The sequence below is a fragment of the Bison bison genome, unplaced genomic scaffold (genome assembly GCF_000754665.1).
Source record: "Bison bison bison isolate TAMUID 2011002044 unplaced genomic scaffold, Bison_UMD1.0 scf7180017864293, whole genome shotgun sequence".
Lineage (NCBI taxonomy): Eukaryota > Metazoa > Chordata > Mammalia > Artiodactyla > Bovidae > Bison > Bison bison.
The window spans coordinates 1523681-1541577 of NW_011494865.1; the positions used below are offsets into that span (position 1 = coordinate 1523681).

Below are 17897 nucleotides of genomic sequence, written 5' to 3' on the forward strand. Positions count from 1 at the left end.
GACCTGCATATAGGTTTCTCAAGACGCAGGTCAGGTGGTCTGGTATTCCCATCTCTTTCAGAGTTTTCCACAGTTTATTGTGGTCCACACAGTCAAAGGTTTTGGCATAGTTAATAAAGCAGAAATAGATGTTTTTTCTGGAACTCTCTTGCTTTTTCGATGATCCAGCAGATGTTGGCAATTTGATCTCTGGTTCCTCTGCCTTTTCTAAAACCAGCTTGAACACCTGGAAGTTCACGGTTCACGTACTGCTGAAGCCTGGCTTGCAAAATTTTGAGCATTACTTTACTATCGTGTGAAATGAGTGCAATTGTGCGGTACATACACATTTATTGCGTGTCTATTATCTGCCAGGCACTGGGAACTCAGGGGTCTTCAAGCAGTCATAGGAGAAATAGGAAGTAAATTCATTAGATCAATTTAGATCATGGTAAGTGCTATGGGATAACAAACAGGGAAGAAAGAGCAACAGGGTTTTTGTGGAGTATGGGCAAGAGTGAGATAAAGCAGTCAGGGAAAGCCTCTTGGTTGGAGGTTGAAGTTGAGGCCTTTCTAAATAACGAGTGATAAGGATTCCAGGTACAACAGCCAGTGCAAAGGGCCTGCGGTGGGAGTGATCGGCGGGGTTGAGGATCAAAAAGGAGACACGTGTCGTGCAAGGTGGTGAGGTATAGAGGTTGACAGGTCCAGTTCATGGTGCAGGCTTTGTGGGGACATGGGAAGTGTTTAGATTTCACCCAGACTGCAGGAGACATTTCTTCCAGCCCAGGAGATGCTACAGGATTGGGCATGGAAAGAATCCTCTGGCTACTGACTTTCTGGACTGCTGAGATAGTAGCCACAGTGATGTATAGTGTGGGGGCTTGGGACACACCTCACAACTGTCCCTGACCACCCCCCCCCAAGGATGTAACCACACTAGCCCCCAAAATGGGTACAAAGACAATCCTAAGGGGAAGCCAGGACACGTGTGCGTTGTAGTAGAGAGCCCTGCTTGAGGAGCCCGAGACCTGAGTCCTGGGGTCAGCCCTCACTCCCCAGGGACCCAGGAAGAGGAGGCATCATTTGCTCAGCCGGCTGTGGTCCAGGTGACAGTCTGGGCATATTGTCTTATTCACACCCCCACACACACATACCCCTTGGCTTCCCTAGTGGTTCAGCAGTGAAGAATCTGCCTGCAACGCAGATCCGGGTAGACACGGGTTTAATCCCTGGGTTGGGAAGATCCCCTGGAGAAGGAAATAGCAACCCATGCCAGTATTCTTGCCTGGGAAATCCCACGGACAGAGGAGCCTGGCGGGGCTACAGTCCACGGGGTCACAAAGAGTTGGACATGACTGAGCACACACGCACGCACGTGGTTCTGTGAGGTGGAAATTATGTCGCCATTTCCCAGATGAGAAAATTGCTCCTCAAAGAGCTGGTGAAACGTGGCGAGAGTGTCTTGGAGAACCTGGGGCTTGGCCTCCGTCCACAGAGACTGCCGCGTGACATGAGGTAGAACCCAGTCCTGGCTGATCCCGACGGCAGGAGATCACACAGGAACACACTTTCCGTGGAGGGGAGGGGACGCTCGAGCCCAAGGAGAGGGCGCTCGTCGAGCAGGAGAGGGGTCATGGCCTGAGCTGGTGGCTGGACTCCAGGTCCTGGGGAGACCTGGTAGGAACATTCCAGCAGGCCCTTGATCTCCATGTGACGGGTGAAACAGGAGAGATGAGGTCAGAGATTATGCGGAATATCCAGTATTAGCCAGCTTTCAGAATGCTGGTACCGTGTTCATAGCTGGAAAAAAGGAGGGCCTGGAAAGAGGACTTCTGAGAGCCCTGGCTGTAACACAGCAGGTCGCAGTCCCAGCTCCCCTCCCCCCGCCCCTCGCTCCCACTCTCCCTGTGACTTCAGGCAAGTTGCCTGTCGCAAAGCCCAAGCCTGACAGGCCCAGTGCCTTTTCATCAGTAAATCTCCCAGGACCTCACTCCAAGCTGATTTATTCTGTTTTTCCCACCATTCTAACAGGCCCATCTGGTTCCCATCCTACCCCATCTCATAAGTGGCAAAGTAGGTATCACAAGCTGACGACAAGAACAACGGCAGTCACCTCTGGCAGCTGGCATAGAGGGGAAATAAGAATTTTCAGAAGCTGTGCCACTAGACACAAGGGCTGACTGTCACAGGTTGGGGACCTTGGGGGTGGGGGCAAGCGCGTCCTCAGCTCTAAGCCACGCACCGTGAGAAAGCCGTGGGGTGGGGCAGGCGCCGTGACCAGGGGCTCACCGTGTCCCAGTTCCCTCGCTTAAGGCCTGTTGCTTCAGGACACAGGCCAGCAGCAGATTTGTGGTGTGGGAAGCCCAGTGTCTGCTGGCTCCAGAAAAGGTCCCTGGCCAAGCCAGCAGGGCTGAGCAGGCTCTGGGAGGAGGCGAACTTGCCCCAAATTTATTTATTTATTTATTTGGGCTTCCCAGGTGGCTCAGCGGTAAAGAATCCACCTGCAATGCAAGAGACGTGGGAGACAGGCCTTCGATCACTGGGTCGGGAAGATCCTTTGGGGAAGGGCATAACAACCCACTCCAGTGTTCTTGCCTGGAGAATCCCATGGACAGAGGAGCCTGGAGGGCTACTGTCCTTGGGGTCACAAAGAGCCAGACACGACTGAGTGGCTGAGCACATTTACTTGCTTATGGTTCATAGGGTACTCCCTGGTTGCTGTGAGCAGGCTTCTCGTTGCGGTGACTTCTTTTGTTGCGGAGCCCGGGCTCTAGGCGAGCAGGCTTCAGTAGTTGCAGTGCACGGGCTCAGGAGTTCTGGTTCACGGTCTCTGGAGCACAGGCTCAGTAGCTGTGGCGCACAGGCTTAACTGCTCCTCAGCTGTGGGATCCTCCCAGACCAGGGATCAAACCCGTGTCCCCTGCATTGGTAGGCGGATTCTTAGCCACTGGACCACCAGGGAAGTCCCTTGACCCAAATTTTAAAGAGCAAGCGAAACTCAGCCCAAGGAGAAGCAGGCAGAGCACTTCTGGCAGAGCATGGCCGTCAGCAGAGGCCTGGAGGCCGCAGCTTGAGGACCCGCGTGGCAAGTGGTGGCAGATGAGGCTCCGGGAAGTGGAGGGGCACCGGTGCCACCTGCACGGTTTACAGGCAGAGGCTCAACTGGGGACAGCGGTGGGCGGCCAGCGTTGGCCTCTCTGTGCCCCGGGGCGGTGAGTCCCTCTGGGAAGGGGCTCCTGGATCCTCTCGCCTGGACCAGCAGGCCCAGAATGGACGAGCGCTGTCAAGAAAAGTTAACAGCACTTTGCAGACACAGAGTTTACATTCAGCATTCCTGCATTATCTCTTTCCAGAGTCGACAGAGCTTTGCTGAGTGCTTGTTACATGCTCCCCTGATGCTCCTTCCTTTTCTCCCTAATTTACTTTTTCGTGTTTTTGTAGAAAATAAAGCATCTCCCTTCCCCCAACGCATCCCCAGGCACCCACTTAGTCTGTGTCCTTCCACATCTTGTCTAAGCACTTACATACCTGCTTTTTCCCGCATAAAAGTACAGGGTTGCTTTGTGTGGAATTTTGCCCTCCCCCAGTGGTGTTTCCTTCTCCATCTTGCCCTTTCACCCAGCAGCATGTCGTGGCAGTCTGGAGGGATTGCACAGAGGTCAACCCCGTACTTTTAAAAACTGCACGATAGTCCTCAGTGAACCTCCGTGTTCACTTAGCCCTCCTGTGGGTCCTGTAGCAGTTTTTTGCTCTTGCAAGCCACGAGGCCCTGAACTCTGGCACATGTGTGTGAGAAACGCTTTGCACACTTCTCATAGACACCGCCCAGTCGCCTGCCAACCTGCGTGTGCACGTCTGCCCTCCAGGCGACTGCATTCAATCATATCTACTTTGCTGGGCCCTCTCAGTACCTGGCTAGTATCATCCAGCCTTTTCTGGTTTTGCCTATTCAGCAGGTATACAAGTAGCATCTCACTGTCTTTCCTGTGTCCGTCCAGTATGTGCTGGGCACCTAACGCGTGCCCAGGCCCCATGCTGGTACAGGGGTTCAGCAATCAAGAACAGCACGGCGCCTTGGCCCGCTTTACAGGGTGAAAGAAAGCACGCTGTTGGGCCCTCAGTCGTGTCCGACTCTCTGTGACCCCGTGGACTGTAGCCCACCAGGCTCCTCTGTCCATGGGATTTTCCAGGCAAGAATACTGGGCTGGGTTGCCGTTCTCTCTTCCAGGGGATCTTCCTGACTCAGGGACCAAACCCGGGCCTCCCGCATTGCAGGCAGAGTCTTTACTGCTTGAACCAAGGCTCAGAGAGGCGAAGAGGCAGTCCTGGGGTTACCCAGTGAGGGAAGAGAGGGGCCGAATCTCCAGAGCTTGAGGTACTCTTTCCTCCTGAATTGTACCTCTAATAGGCATCTCAGCACTACAGAGGGCCTGTACCCTCTTCCCTGGCTGTCCCCCCTCCACCCCTAGGACTGTTGGGTCCTCTTAGAAGGGTGCTCCCCAGGCAGCTGAGCGAGCAGCCCCACCACAGGCGGGGCTGTTTCTGTTCCCCAGACCTCACTTCACCCCAACATCCCAACACGGGCAGAACGTGCCAGGCCCCTCAGTGGCTGGAGTTAGCATCTACTCCTCTCTGTTTCCTGAATTTGGGTTTCCAGCAGGCCTGCCGCCAGACTACTGCCGCCGCCACCCCAAACCAAGTAAGCCAAAGAATGAATCTGTGGTTTGATTTTGCTCCTCTTGTCACTGTGTGTCTGACTGCGGGAGGGTAGCTGTGCGCCTGCAAGTGCTTGCTTGTGTTTCATTGTGTGGGAGGGGAGGCGTGTGAGAACCTGTGTGTGTGTGTGGAGGCGGGGACGTGCGTTTGGGAGTCCGCACGTGAACCTCGGGCTCTGCGTCTGAGTGGGTTTGAATGGCAGTTTCTTTATATATGTGACTGGGTGTCTGTGTTACTGAGGCACTTCTTTCTGAGTGTTGGTTTCAGGGAATGTGGGGTCAGAATGGGTCCGTAAAGCACAGTTGTGACCCAGTCTGTCAGCTTCCCAGTTCACTTCTATTACAAAGTTGATGTTCTCTGCAGTAGAGCTCCTGCCTTCTGTGATCGTATCAGACAAGGACACTGTCCAGGGAATAGGGAAGTCCTCTGGTGAGTGGGTCTTAAAGTCCCTGACTTATCCTCTGACCCTCTGTCTCCACCTCCTGCCTTAAAACTTGCTCTCTAGAAGCACTTCCCAACCGTTTCTGCACAGAGGTGTTTCAGTGACTATCATGGCTTTATTTGGCCTTACTTTTTGTTTGTTTGTGCTGGGTCTTTGTTGATACACAGGGCTTTCTCGAGCTATGGCGAGTGGGGGCTCCTCTGTAGTCGTGGTGCGCGAGGCTCCCACTGCGGTGGCTTTTCTTGCTGCAGAGCACGGGCTGTAGGGCCCGCGGACTTTGGTAGTTGTGGCTCACGGGCTTAGTTGCTCCATGACATGTGGAATCTTCCCAGACCAAGGATCAAACCCATGTCCCTGCCTTGGCAGACAGATCCTCAACCACTGGACCACCACGGAAGTTCCAGACTTAGGTTTTTGAACAGGGAACCAGGAGTTTTGGGGCTTAGCAGGAATCTCTGATCTCAGAATTTCCCTCCAAGAGGAACGTCTCTGTTGCCACGCTTGGTCCAGGCTCTGCGCCCTCCCTCCTGGCCACACGCTGCCCACAGCGCTTCCTCTTGTCCCTTCAGTCCCCTGCCAGTCACTCTCCACACAGCATAGATGCTCGACCCTGTTGCTTGCCTGATTAAGACCTCCCGTGACTTAGCACACCAAATAAAATGTCCAGGTTCCCCACGGCCTGCAAACCCTGCATGGCCTGGCCCCTGCCTGGCGCTCCCACCCCCTGGCAGCCCCCCACACACCTGTGCCAGCCGCTCTAGCCTTTGGAATACCTCAGACTCCTTCCTTGCTCCCTCCAGGCTTGCACATGCTGTTCTCTCGGCCTGCAATGTGCTTTCCTCAGGTCCCCATTTCCTTGAACTCTGTCCCCACCCCCAGCCCCACCAGAGTTGCTCTGTGTTACACCCAGACCGGCTTCCTTGATTCTGCTTATTGTGACCAGCAAATGTTTCATATTTGGCTATGTCTGGCCTTAGTTGCAGCACGTGGGCTCCAGAGTGTGCGGGCTCTGTACTTGTGGCACATGGGCTCTCTAGTTGTGGCCTGTGGGGATCAGTTCCCTGACCAGGGATTGAACCCACGTCCCCTGCATTATTAAAAGGTGGATTCTTAACCACCGGAGCATCAGGGAGGTCCCGTGACTAGCAAATCTTGTGCTTGTACGTTTGTGTTCTTTCTGTGGACGCGTCTTGTGTTTCAGCCCAGCCCCTGAAAGCACTTTGCCCTTTATGTATTGAAACAAATGAGGCTCAGAGAGGTTGATCACCAACCCAAGGGAACACAGCAGGCAAACAAAATGAGCCAGGACTCAAACTCAGGATGCTCTGGACTGCAAAGCACATGTTCCTAACCCCCTTCCTGCCTATCTCCTGCCATGGTCCTGGCCTGCTCACTCTGCGTGTGGATGACATGAACAGTGTGTGGGCTCGAGCATATCCCGTGTGTGAGTGTGCGTGTGCACTGCTGCTGCTGAGTCACTTCAGTCGTGTCCGACTCTGTGCGACCCCATAGACGGCAACCCACCAGGCTTTCCCAGTCCCTGGGATTCTCCAGGCAAGAACACTGGAGTGGGTTGCCATTTCTGTCTCCAATGCATGAAAGTGAAAAGTGAAAGGGAAGTCGCTCAGTTGTGTCCGACTCTTGGCGACCCCATGGACTGCAGCCTACCAGGCTCCTCCATCCATGGGATTTTCCAGGCAAGAGTACTGGAGTGGGGTGCCACTGCCTTCTCCCGTGCATGAGCACATGGGAGCTATACGCGCTCCCGAGAGAGCGTTGCCCATCTATGCCAAAGGCTTCTTGGTGTGTTTACCTTCCATTCATTTCTGCTCCACATGAGGACTGATACCTTACACTTTTATGAGATCCCATCCCAAGGCATGTCCCTCCTCCCTACCCAACCTCTTCCCTGCTTTGTACTTCCAACCAGGCCCCCCAAAACATGACACAGTTAATGAAACAACTCCAGGATAAGTCATCCAGTGTACAAGCTTTAATCAATGTTGCATAGAAATCACTGTAGTAACATGTTCCTGCAAAGTTTACTTCTTCCTTCTAGCATTCAACGTGTGATGGCGTTTCTTATCTGGATGAAACAGACACAGGAACAAACCGTGGGGTGTCATCTCAGTTGTACTTCCGTCCTAAGGGATAGAAATGGGAAAGGGAGCCTTTAATAACTGAGTGCTTCCTAAGGTCACTTAACCCTCTCCTTTGGGTTTTTGGATGCTCGTGTGTAATCAGATATGGGGCATGGCTAGAACTGACACAATCATCAGGGTCCTTTTGACTTGGGAATCCATCCATTTATCATGCACCCGTGAATTCAACCCAGTCCAACATTCATTTCATTCTTTAAACCACGTCCAGGCTACACATCCAGTCCACCAATCCCACTGTCTTTCTTTCGTTCATTGGTCCAGTTAGTCCATTCAGCCAGCTTGCCGTCCAGTCAGTTCATCTATCAGTTCATTTATCCATCCACCAACCTGATCCTCCACCCACCTAGACCACCATTATTTAACCAATTCATATCCTCTCAATAGTCATGCCTCCAGATATCCAATTGTGTTCAAACCCTTATCTACTCAGCCATCTGCCCAGCCAACCAATTCATTCACCCTCCCAATGCATCAGCCCAATCTAGAAATCTAATCACATCCCTTCTGATTCTCAGTCACTTAATGGATTCATTCCTTCCCCTCATCCTTCTTACCCATCCACTCAAGCAACCATCTAACTCTTCTCCCCATTCCCTATCTAACAGGCCTCCTAATTATTCATCTACCCAGCCTTATTCACCTCTCCATGCTTCCACCTAGCTAATCTGCCGTTCGTCCATCCTTCCAATCAACCCATCCAATTAAAGAGCTATTCCATCAATGCATCATGTATATACAACTGTCATAGTTCCCTCTCCCTCTTAACCCTTGCCTGTGGGTCCTCTGTGCTCTGACTTGGCGGAGGCAGCCTTCACCTCACCGCCTCTACAGCCCCGCTGGGCTGCGCCGCCCTTCTCTGGGGGAGTCCTGTGAAAGGCCACCGGCTTGACAGGTACCTGAGCTCTGCCTCTTTCTTTTGTACACCTGCTTGCTCCTCTTGACCTGCTTCCTCTTGATCACCTTTCCCTCCAAGTTCTTTCTGTTCTTGGAGTGGCTGCAAGAGTGGGTGACGGGCCGCGAGGGACACTGGTGGGAGTGCATGGTGTGTCTGTGGCGCCTCAGAGGAGGGCTGGGGCCTGGGCTCTGGCCCTGGCGGCCAGCGGGGCTGCGGTGGCTCCTCGGGCGCCGGTTGGAGCTGCGGCTGCGGCAGCTGCGGCTGCGGCTGCGGCTCTGGCAGTGCTGGCTGCAGCTGCAGTGGTGGCAGGCGTGGCTTTGGGGCCGAGAGTTGCTGTGGGGCTGGGCGTGGGTGTTGGGAAGGCTCTGTGTCTTGGTGTCCATGGGTGGGGGGCGGCCTCGCTTAGAGGGGCAGGGGCCGCCGCCTCCTCCTCCTCTTCTGGCAGACCCAGCTTCACAGAGGCCCTGGCAGCCCCTGGTTATATAGTTGGGCCCGATTGTGATGGCACCGGCCACAGGGGGGTATGTAACAGATGTGGCCCAACGGGAAACAATGCCCTCTGCCCTCATCCTAACACGCAGGGTGGGGCAGCTTTCAAAGGGCGTGTCTGTGGGTTGAGAGCAGCCCCTCAGGTCGGGTGGAGCTGGGCCCACACCTGGGCCTGCTGCTGCTTTTCCTTCTGATCTCTTCCCCCCGGGCATCTGCCTCTCTAGTCCCAGTTTCCCTGCTTTTGTAGAACGGGGCATAGAACACCTGCCCCTTCCTTGGGGCCAGCCCGCAGTAAGAACTCAATAAACGTATCCGAGCATGCCCAGTCTTGTTCTGGCTCCACGCAGGCAGGCTGGAATCCAGGAGCACAGCCCTGACCCCACTAGAGTGGGGATGGGTGGGTGGTCAGTAAGGCAGATGACCGCCACCAGGGTGGGTGCACGTTGAGCCATGGGATGACTTATCAGGTGGAGGGTAAGAGTGACCAAAGATGTGAATGTATGGCAGAAACCAACACAATACTGTAAAGGGGTTATCCTTCAGTTAAAAATAAACTAATTAATAAATGAATAAAACGAACAAACAAAAAAAGTAACCAAAGGGACCCACGGTGGTCCTGGGGCCTGCCTGACAAGCCTGCCTCCCTAGCAGGATTTATAGCTGGGAAATCCAGAGTCGGGTTCAAAGCCCACTCTGTTCTGATATCCTGTCTTGGGTCAGTTGTTTTGAGGCCTGGTTTCCCTGTTGGACAAAGGGCTGTCACCCCTTCCTTCCTGGCATTCTTGTGAGCCTGAGACGCCCGTCAAACCTCAGGAGGCGCTTGAAAACCGGTCTCCTGCCTCCCGCCTGCCGCCTCCGCTCCCCTCCCCCCCTGCTAGCGCGGCCCCAGTGTGCACCCCTGCTCTGACCTCCCAGCCCCTGGGGAAGAAAGCCCACCCCGTGCGTGCGTGCGCACATGGCCTGGTCAGAGCTCCTTCATCCCTTTCTCTCCACAGCCATCCATGCCTCCCCCGCCTCGGTCAACGCTTGGTCTCAGCTCTTGGCCCTCAACCCTCCCTATAGCTCAACCTCGGGAGACTCCCTCCATCTCCACCTCCCCTCCCTCTAGCAGAACCCCCAGTCTACATCTGTTGCTCACGCACAGCTTTGCTATCATCTGCTTTTATTGTAGTTTATTTCTTCATAAATGTGTCAGATCACATGGTGAAAATCACCCTCCTTTAGGGAACACTTCCGATATGGCTGGGCTCTGCCCCCACCTCTTCTAGGTGGCTTTGTCTCTGAGTCTTAGTGACCTTTGGACTGGGCTGAACAGAGTCCCCCAAAGGATGTGTCCACGTCCCAATCCCTGGAAGCTGTCAATGTCACTGTATTTGGAAAAGCCTCTTTGCAGATGTAATTAAGGATATTCAGAGCATCCTGAATTATCCAAGTGCACCCTAAATCCAAAGGCCAATGTCTTTATAAGAAAGCGAAGAGAAGGATCAGGGAGAAGGGGCCCCAGGAAGGCAGAGGCCCAGACTAGAGCCATGCAGCCATGAGCCATGGGGACCCCGTAGGCTGGACAAGGAGAGGGAGGCTGCCCTGGGGCCGCCGGGGCCTGTGGCCCAGAGAACTTGATTTCAGACTTCTGGCCTCTGGAAGGTGAAAGGATATATTATAAGCTGCCAGGTTTTTGATCACTTGTTACAGCAGCCCTGGGGAACTAATATTACAGTTTGCAAAGCAGAAGCAGGCTCAGAGAGGTTGAATGACCAGCCCGGAGCCCCACAGCTAGTCAGTGGCAGAGCCAGGATTCGGACTCAGGCTTGGCCGCCTCCAGTCCACCCTCGTGGTCACTGAGGCCTCCGCGGGGATGAAGGGGGCGCGAGCGGCCCTGTTCTAAGCCGCTGCCTTGTGTGGGCTCAGGGCTGGCTGGGGACCACGCTGTGAAGACTCTGTGTAGGTGTCCCGTCCCTCTCCGCCCCCCTCCCCCTACTCTTCCACTCTGCCCACTTCCCCACCCTAGAGTGCCTGGTGGAACAGAGTGAAGTGAAAGTCACTCAGTCATGTCCAACTCTTTGCAACCCCCGTGGTCTATACAGTCCATGGGATTCTCCAGGCCAGAATACTGGAGTGGGTAGCCTATCCCTTCTCCAGGGGATCTTCCCAACCCAGGGATCGAACCCAGGTCTTCCGCATTGCTGGTGGATTCTTTATCAATTGAGCTATCAGGGTGGGACAGAGACTGTGGTTTATTAATCTCGGGGCCCACAGGGACTGGCACAGTGCCAGGCATACAGCAAGGACTTCACGAATGTTTGCTGGGCAGGTGAATGGGCGGGTGGACCTGTGGGCCGTGGACAGAAGGACGGAGCTTCTGATGGTGTTGCTTGGTTGGGACAGGGATGGATAGTCAGAGAGCAGGGCCGCCCCCTCGGGCCTCCCCTGCCCTGCTCTGTCTCCAGGCCTCAGTGATGGTGGCCTCCACTCTCTGAGGAGCCCAGGACCTCTCTTTACCTCTCACACCATCCCTGGAGATACCACCTCCCCAGCCCTCCCAGCAACCCCAATCAGAATCCTTCTCAATGGCCCACCAGACTGGTGTTTTGGTTGCTATGGAGGGCGGAGGGTGGAGATCATGTTTGTTTTTCTATTGGAAAGAAAAGGGTTAAGGGAGCCATGGCCAGGAGGGGCAACAGGCGCATTCCGATGCTTCTAAGGAAGGCCAGCTTGAGGGACCCAGGGCTGGGCCTCTGTCCTTTCTGGCTTCCTCTGGGCTTCCTTTGCCCACTGCCCTTGTGAGGGCATCGGCTCTGTCCCACAGCGGGACCCCCCCGAGCAAGGCAGAGGTGAGCCTTTCACAGGGGTTCCAACGGTCCCCTTGAGCCTGAGGATGGTAGCAGAACCAGTGGCTGAGAAGGACTCAGACCCCTCCCCCTGCTCTGTCCCCCTATAGCAGGGTCTGTGAGTCAGGTGGGACCCCCGTGGCTCCAGCTGCAGTGCCCGTCTTGGGTGAAACACTCGCTGTGTGCCAGGCCCAGTCCCTCCCCAGCATCTCAGTCACTTCTCCTGACCCACTGGCCTGTGGGGTCGCTAGTGTCAACAGGCAGACAGGGACATGCTCAGTGTCACACAGCGGGCGCAAGGAAACTGGCAGGAGGTCTGCTGAGCTCCCACGCCTGTGCTCTGGGACTCTCCAGGGTCTTCCCCAGCAGTCCCGCGGTTAAAACTCTGTGCTTCCACTGCAGCAGGCAGGGAGGAGGGGTTCGATCCCTGGTCAGGGAACTAAGATGCCTCATGCCTCGTGACACAACCACCACTCCCCTTCCCCCCCAAAAAATACTGTCCACGGTTAGAAAAGCAGTGGGGGTGTGCTGAGGGAGATGATGCTGTCCCACCGGGTGCTCAGACTCGGAGAGGCGTCCTCCCTGGAGGTGGGACGCGCCCAGGACACCATGTGCTCCACCCCCCACAGCAGGGGACAGCGGCCGAGAGGCCTCAGGGAGAGGACCTTTCGAGGACTTCTGGCTGGGGTTCAGGGACAGGGGTCACTGCTCTTCCGCCTCCCTATACACACACACACTCCCCCCAACACACACCCCCGACACACGGTACCAGACACAGGGGTCGGGGTGGTGGCGGGGCAAGGACAGACAGGAGGAGGAGGATTCCTAGGAGACTCTTTATTGACTCTTTTCTGAAAGCTCTCCTCCTCTCAGGAACGGCGACAGCTCCTCTTCCCCAGCCACATCGAAGGTCAGGAGCGCGTCTGCTTGGGCTCGGGGCTCTGCTGGACCTCTGAGTCGGCGTCTTCGGCCCCTTCCTCCTGCTGCCCGGCCTCCATCAGCAGCAGCTTGCCCTGCACCGGGAGCTCCTCCTCTTCTCCCTCCTCCTCCTCCTCCTCGCCTTCTTCCTCCTCCTCGCCCTCCGACGACAAGGAGAAGTTATCCTGGCTCACGCAGGCCACGAGCTTCTTCATGGAGGATTCGTGGCCCCGGCCGTGGCCCGTCCCAAGCTTGGCGCAGCGGGAACCCATCACCTGCCTCAGCTGCCTCACTGGACTGGGAGGAAAGGCCACTGGCAGGGTACGGAGGGGCCGCTGAGGCTGGTAGGCAGGGCGCTGACATCACAAAGGGCCCCCCGCCCTGGAACCTCCAGCCCTCGGTGACCTGAGTCTGAGCCGACAACCCCACTCAACCCGGGCCACCAGCTACCCCGCCGAGGCCCCGCCAGCCACAGGGCAAGGCAGAGACGAGGTGGCAGGCCCAGCCAGGCAGCCTCACCCTGCTGTGTTGCCGCCTCCATCCGGCCTTGTTTGCCCTGGCTGGGGTCCCCCCATTTGAACTGGGGTGAGAGTTGGGGATAGAATTTCCTCAAGCAGGAGAGCACACAGACTCCTCCCCACACCCCAGAAGTGCCCAGCCCCAGAGAGCTGGTGACAGGATGGGATGAAAGGCAGCCTGGAGGGAGCCTTCCCGCGGGCCTGGAAGTGTCTGGTTTCTTGACCTGGGTGGTGCCTTCACAGACATACCTAAATCGCATGTTTTTTTACGATTAAAACAAAAGAAACTAAAGAAAACCCTACTCTTCCTGTTCTCCAAAGTCACCCTTTAAAGGCAGCGGTTCATAAGCCCTTGGGGTCACTAGTCTCTCTAGCTACACATGTCCATCCAGCCCAGTTTCAGCCAGGAAGGGGATTAAGTCTGCTTGGTCATTTCTGAGCACTGGGAATTCGTTCTCCAACATGAGCCATAATTGAGATCTTGTCCCAAACCCTCAGTGGCTGTGGTCAGCTGAATAGGACCCTCCCAGGATTGTGAGATTATCCTGGGTTATCTGAGTGGGCCCTGAATGCAACCATAAGTGTCCCTGTTAGAGGGAGGCGGAGAGATTTCACACGGGGAGAGGAGATTGGAGATGTGGCCACAGCAGAGGGACTCCAAAGATTATAAGAAGCCATCAGAAGCTCGGAGCAGGAAGGAACGGACTCTGTCCTGGATAAGGGTCCCATCTCCGAACCCTAGTGGCCCACGCCGCCTCACCCGGTTCTGCCTTTTGCCTTTCGTTCCCCCTCCCAGCGCCAGCTTTGTTCTTGCTGGAGCACGCCAGACCTGCTTCCCATCTTGTCTCAGTTCCCACTTGCCCCCGCCGCCCAGCGCCCTTTCAGGTTCTTCAGTGGCTGGGGAGTTGACCGGAAATGGGAAGGTCCAGGTGGAGTTGCATGGCTTTGGGCGTCCTGATGGCTCCCGGTGACCGGACGCCCCCAGGCTCAGAGGGGAACACACCAGCACACAGCACTGAGGGATGAGCCCCCTGCCCCGGCCGCTCCCCGCTCCCCTGATCCCGTGGGGAACAGAAGCTATGTGTTTGTGCCTTCGTACAAGAGAGATCCTGACAGGCTAGCAGGTTTCTTATCTCAAGCTTTATTTGGCAGATGACTTTTGCTCATTTTACTCAAGATCTCGTGGGCTCCAAGGGGGATGTGGTATGGTCTTGCGAGGGGCTTCCTGGCAGGAGACTCTTTCTGGTGGGCCCAGGGAAGCTTAGAGCTGCCTTCCGCATCTCCTCCTCCTCCTCATCCTTCGGCAGCCTTTTGGAAAAAGTTCCAGTTAGGGGCCATCCAGGGAACCTGGGTGGGGAGGGGGGGCTGCCGGGGTGGCGTTGGGGGGCTGCCGGGGTGGGGTGGGGGCACAGGATGAGGGGGCTGTCTGACAGGGTGGGGCCCCAGAGCTGCAGGAGCCACCCGCTGCCCACCTGAGCCCTGGCCTGGAGGCCTGGGGGGTGCCTGGGACGGGAGCGCAGGGGGGGCCCGCCGCACCTCTGCGGCGCCTCCTGTGCCTGCAGGCCCTTCTCCGGCGCCTCCGGTAGGGGCGCCGCCTCGTGTGGCTCCTGTGTCTGTAGTGGTAGCGGCCTCTGTGAGTCCTCCCGTAGACCGGGATGTCTTCTGGCCTCAGCTCCCGTGCCTGATCCGGGTGCTCCGTCTCGCCCTGCTGCCCGGAGCCCTGCTGCCCGGGTGGACTTTCAGTCGGACTCTTCACGTGGCATCGGACCATCGTGATGGAGGGGTCACGGGTGGGCGACGCGGGCTGAGACGGCAGCTGGCCTTGGGGGGACGGGGAGGAGGCTGAGGCCTGCCCCCTGCTCTTGCTGTTAACAGTGTTGGTCGGGTCTGTCCGCAGCCTGTGGGGGGGACTTGTATATAAAGGGGGCCCCCCACTGTGACTTAGCGGCCCCACCCCACCATTGTCCCCACCTGGGCCCCTTCTGTGAAGGCAGCACAGGGCGCGGGCAGCCAACTCCTCACCCCGTAAAACGTGTCCCCCATGCCTCGAAACCAGGGGACAAAACCTCTGAAGATGAGGGCCAGCCTCCTTGTCTGGATCCAAGCCCTCACACCCTGCCCCTCCCCCAGCTCCTCGGGGTTCCTGAAGCTTCCTTGCTGCCTTTGCAGCCACTGCTGTGGCCTCTCGGGGGGCTGGGACGGGGGCTTATCTGTCCACAGGGTTATCTTATGCTCACTCTGTGCCAGGAATTCCACAAATTCCATACATTCACTCCTTAAATGAGGCAGGAAGAGGTTAAGTGACTTGCTTGCTCGTGGTGCCTGCAGATAAGGAGCCACGGCCAGACTTCAGAGTTCATGTGCCCTCAGCCCTCCACCCACTTCCCCAGCCCGGGCACACGCCTCCCTCCCCCAAAAATGTGCCCATCTTCCCTCCACCCCTGGCCTCCTGCTGAGCCTCTCCCGGCATGAAAATCCAGAATCAGAACCATAGCAGCCGCGGGAGAGCGTGGTAGGCAGACGAATGCCCTCACGCCCTCGCCCCTGAGAGTGAGCAGACACGCAGGGACTTTCTTAAGAGTGACTTAAAGAGATGGAAAGCTCATCCTAGATCATCTGGATGGGCTCAGTGTGGGTTCCGCAAAATCACATGTATCCTTATAAGGTGGAAGAGGGAGGCAGGAGGGTCACAGGAAGAGATCTGACGGTGCTAAGCCACTGGCTTTGAAAATGGAGGCAGGGGCCCTGAGTCAAGGAATGCAGTTGCTGGCAAGGAGCTGGGAAAGACAAGGTTATGATGCTTCTGAAAACCTTCAGAACCTGCTCAGACCTTGAGTTTTAGCCCCATAAGGTCCATGTATGTAAGACAATACATTTGTGTTGTAAGCTATGAAATTTGTGGTGATTTATTGACAATGGTGATAGGGAACTTTTGAGGCCTCCTATCCTTCTTAGTTGGAGAAGGCAATGGCACCCCACTCCAGTACTCTTGCCTGGAAAATCCCATGGATAGAGGAGCCTGGTAGGCTGCAGTCCATGGGGTCACTAAGAGTCAGACATGACTGAGCGACTTCCCTTTCACTTTTCACTTTCACGCATTGGAGAAGGAAATGGCAACCCACTCCAGTGTTCTTGCCTGGAGAATCCCAGGGACAGGGGAGCCTGGTGGGCTTCCGTCTATGGGGTCGCACAGAGTTGGACACGACTGAAGTGACTTAGCAGTTAGCATCCTTCTTAGTAGGATAGGATAGGGCACTTGCTCAAAATCTGCATGCCCAGGCCTTACGCCGAGACCCTGCTAAGTCAGTATCTCCACCACTGGCCCTTGATCTACTTGTAAAAGCCTACCCAGGAGGGTCCATGTTCAGCCCTCCCACCAGCATCTTTCTGACTGGCTTATGAAACCAATCAAGTGGTTGAGTCATGGAAGCGAGTTCATCTCCCAGCTCAGTGGTCTCACCTGCCAAGACGGGGCCATCAACACTGCCTTGCAGGTTGGGTGTGAGGCTTGGGAGTGGCAAATGCCCAGTACCCATGCTCCATGGTGCTCAGAGATGGAAGTTGGGCCACGATGTTTCTATGGCCCTGTCATTAGGCAGCTGGGTCAGAGTTCTGGTCACTGATAAAACGCCCTGTGCCAAATTGCTGTGCCATGAGCTCGTGACCCAAGCTCTCGTGTTAATGATCTGACAGTTTTGTGCCCAGGAGACAGCAGTGTTTCGTGAATCACCTTCACATCTCAGAGAATCATATGGTTGAGTGGAGCAAGTTACTTTTGTTTCGTCCACCTGGGATGAGGATATTGTACCTGATTAAATGATAGCTTGGCTCAACCACTGGACAAGTTACTCACTGTACCCAGAGACATCATCTTTTTAAACAATGGGAAATGTCAACATCAGGCACCTTAGGGATTGTTGCTGGTGAATTGAGCTTGAGCTGGGAAATGGTTCTTGGCTCTAGGGGAGGTGGCAGCAAGCAAGCCCTAGTGGAAGCATTTGCCAATTTCTGTGGCCCATCTTGAGCTGTCAGTAGAAAGCCACTGAGCACAGAACTGGGGAGGGATGTGTTCATCAACCAGCACAGCTCCCGTCCCCGCTGGAAAGGGGTCTGTAAAGGACTAGGGAGTAGTTGAGTTTGGAACAAGATCCAGCATGAACCATCCTTTGTGTCCCCTCTTCCCGGCATCCCCAACCCCCCCCGCCTCGAGTCCCTCAAAGCAAAGAGTCAAAGAGTGGAATGATGTCTTTCAACATTTATTGACAGGTGGCATTGTTCGTTAGCAGGCTCCTGTTCATGTCATTGAAATGGTGGCATGTTCAAGATGTGGCAAGAGGGTCTTGAAGGCTGGTGACCTTTCAGGCAGGAGTGCGGTGGTCTTGCTACTGTGTGGTTACTGTCTTGTACACCTTATGACGGTGTAGCGACGGCAGCACACTGCAGAGAACCAGAGGACACGAGGACACTTCAGCACAGCCCAAACCCCCAGCCCCGCCCCAGCTCCCTGGCCCCTGCCCCCAAGGATGGACCCTCTTCACCTCTCCTCCTGCGCCTCCGACAAAAGCGCCTCCTTCGTCTGCGACATCTTCTTCGGCGGCGGCGGCGGCATCTGCTCCCGCTATGGGTGAGGCAGCATCGGTATCTGGCCATGGTGCTGGGTGGATTCGGCCTGGATGCTCAGAGCAGGGGATACCGCCTTGGTTGAGCCAGCCAACCTGTGAGCAGGTGGAATTTGTGGGCTGTGACAGGGGCCGACTTCCTGGCCTCTTATATAGACCCGGGCAGGGCCCTGGTCATTGTGAGGTCACAGAGACCCAGACCTCACAGACCAGGGTCAGAGCTGCCCAAATCATGCCCATATATGGGCATGTGGGAGGTGCTTGGTGAGGGAGGGCGGGGCTGTGATGTGCAGGGGTGGGGCTGTGATGTGTGGGGGGGTGGGGGCCC

The 17897-nt window shown here is 55.9% G+C and overlaps 3 protein-coding genes and 1 long non-coding RNA gene across 4 annotated transcripts; all 4 read right to left on the bottom strand.

The window, feature by feature from the left end:
* Positions 1–7115: 7115 nt before the first annotated feature.
* Positions 7116–8646, bottom strand: TNP2 (transition protein 2 (during histone to protamine replacement)). The gene is made up of 2 exons (XM_010850665.1): positions 8199–8646; positions 7116–7284 (listed from the first exon to the last, which is right to left on the bottom strand). The coding sequence occupies exons 1-2, from the start codon at positions 8578–8580 to the stop codon at positions 7268–7270; spliced, it is 399 nt and encodes a 132-aa protein (XP_010848967.1). The 5' UTR covers positions 8581–8646; the 3' UTR covers positions 7116–7267.
* Positions 8647–12336: 3690 nt separating this feature from the next.
* PRM3 (protamine 3) lies at positions 12337–12748 on the bottom strand. The gene has a single exon (XM_010850667.1). It carries the CDS (start codon positions 12702–12704, stop codon positions 12426–12428), a length of 279 nt encoding a protein of 92 aa, XP_010848969.1. The 5' UTR covers positions 12705–12748; the 3' UTR covers positions 12337–12425.
* Positions 12749–14075: 1327 nt separating this feature from the next.
* Positions 14076–15018, bottom strand: PRM2 (protamine 2). Its single transcript, XM_010850668.1, has 3 exons — positions 14973–15018; positions 14423–14848; positions 14076–14258 (listed from the first exon to the last, which is right to left on the bottom strand). The coding sequence occupies exons 2-3, from the start codon at positions 14719–14721 to the stop codon at positions 14123–14125; spliced, it is 435 nt and encodes a 144-aa protein (XP_010848970.1). The 5' UTR covers positions 14722–14848; positions 14973–15018; the 3' UTR covers positions 14076–14122.
* A 2167-nt stretch (positions 15019–17185) lies between these two features.
* On the bottom strand, positions 17186–17750 carry LOC104996417. Its single transcript, XR_826186.1, has 2 exons — positions 17489–17750; positions 17186–17387 (listed from the first exon to the last, which is right to left on the bottom strand). It is a non-coding gene; the product is annotated as an uncharacterized LOC104996417 (long non-coding RNA).
* Positions 17751–17897: the final 147 nt, after the last annotated feature.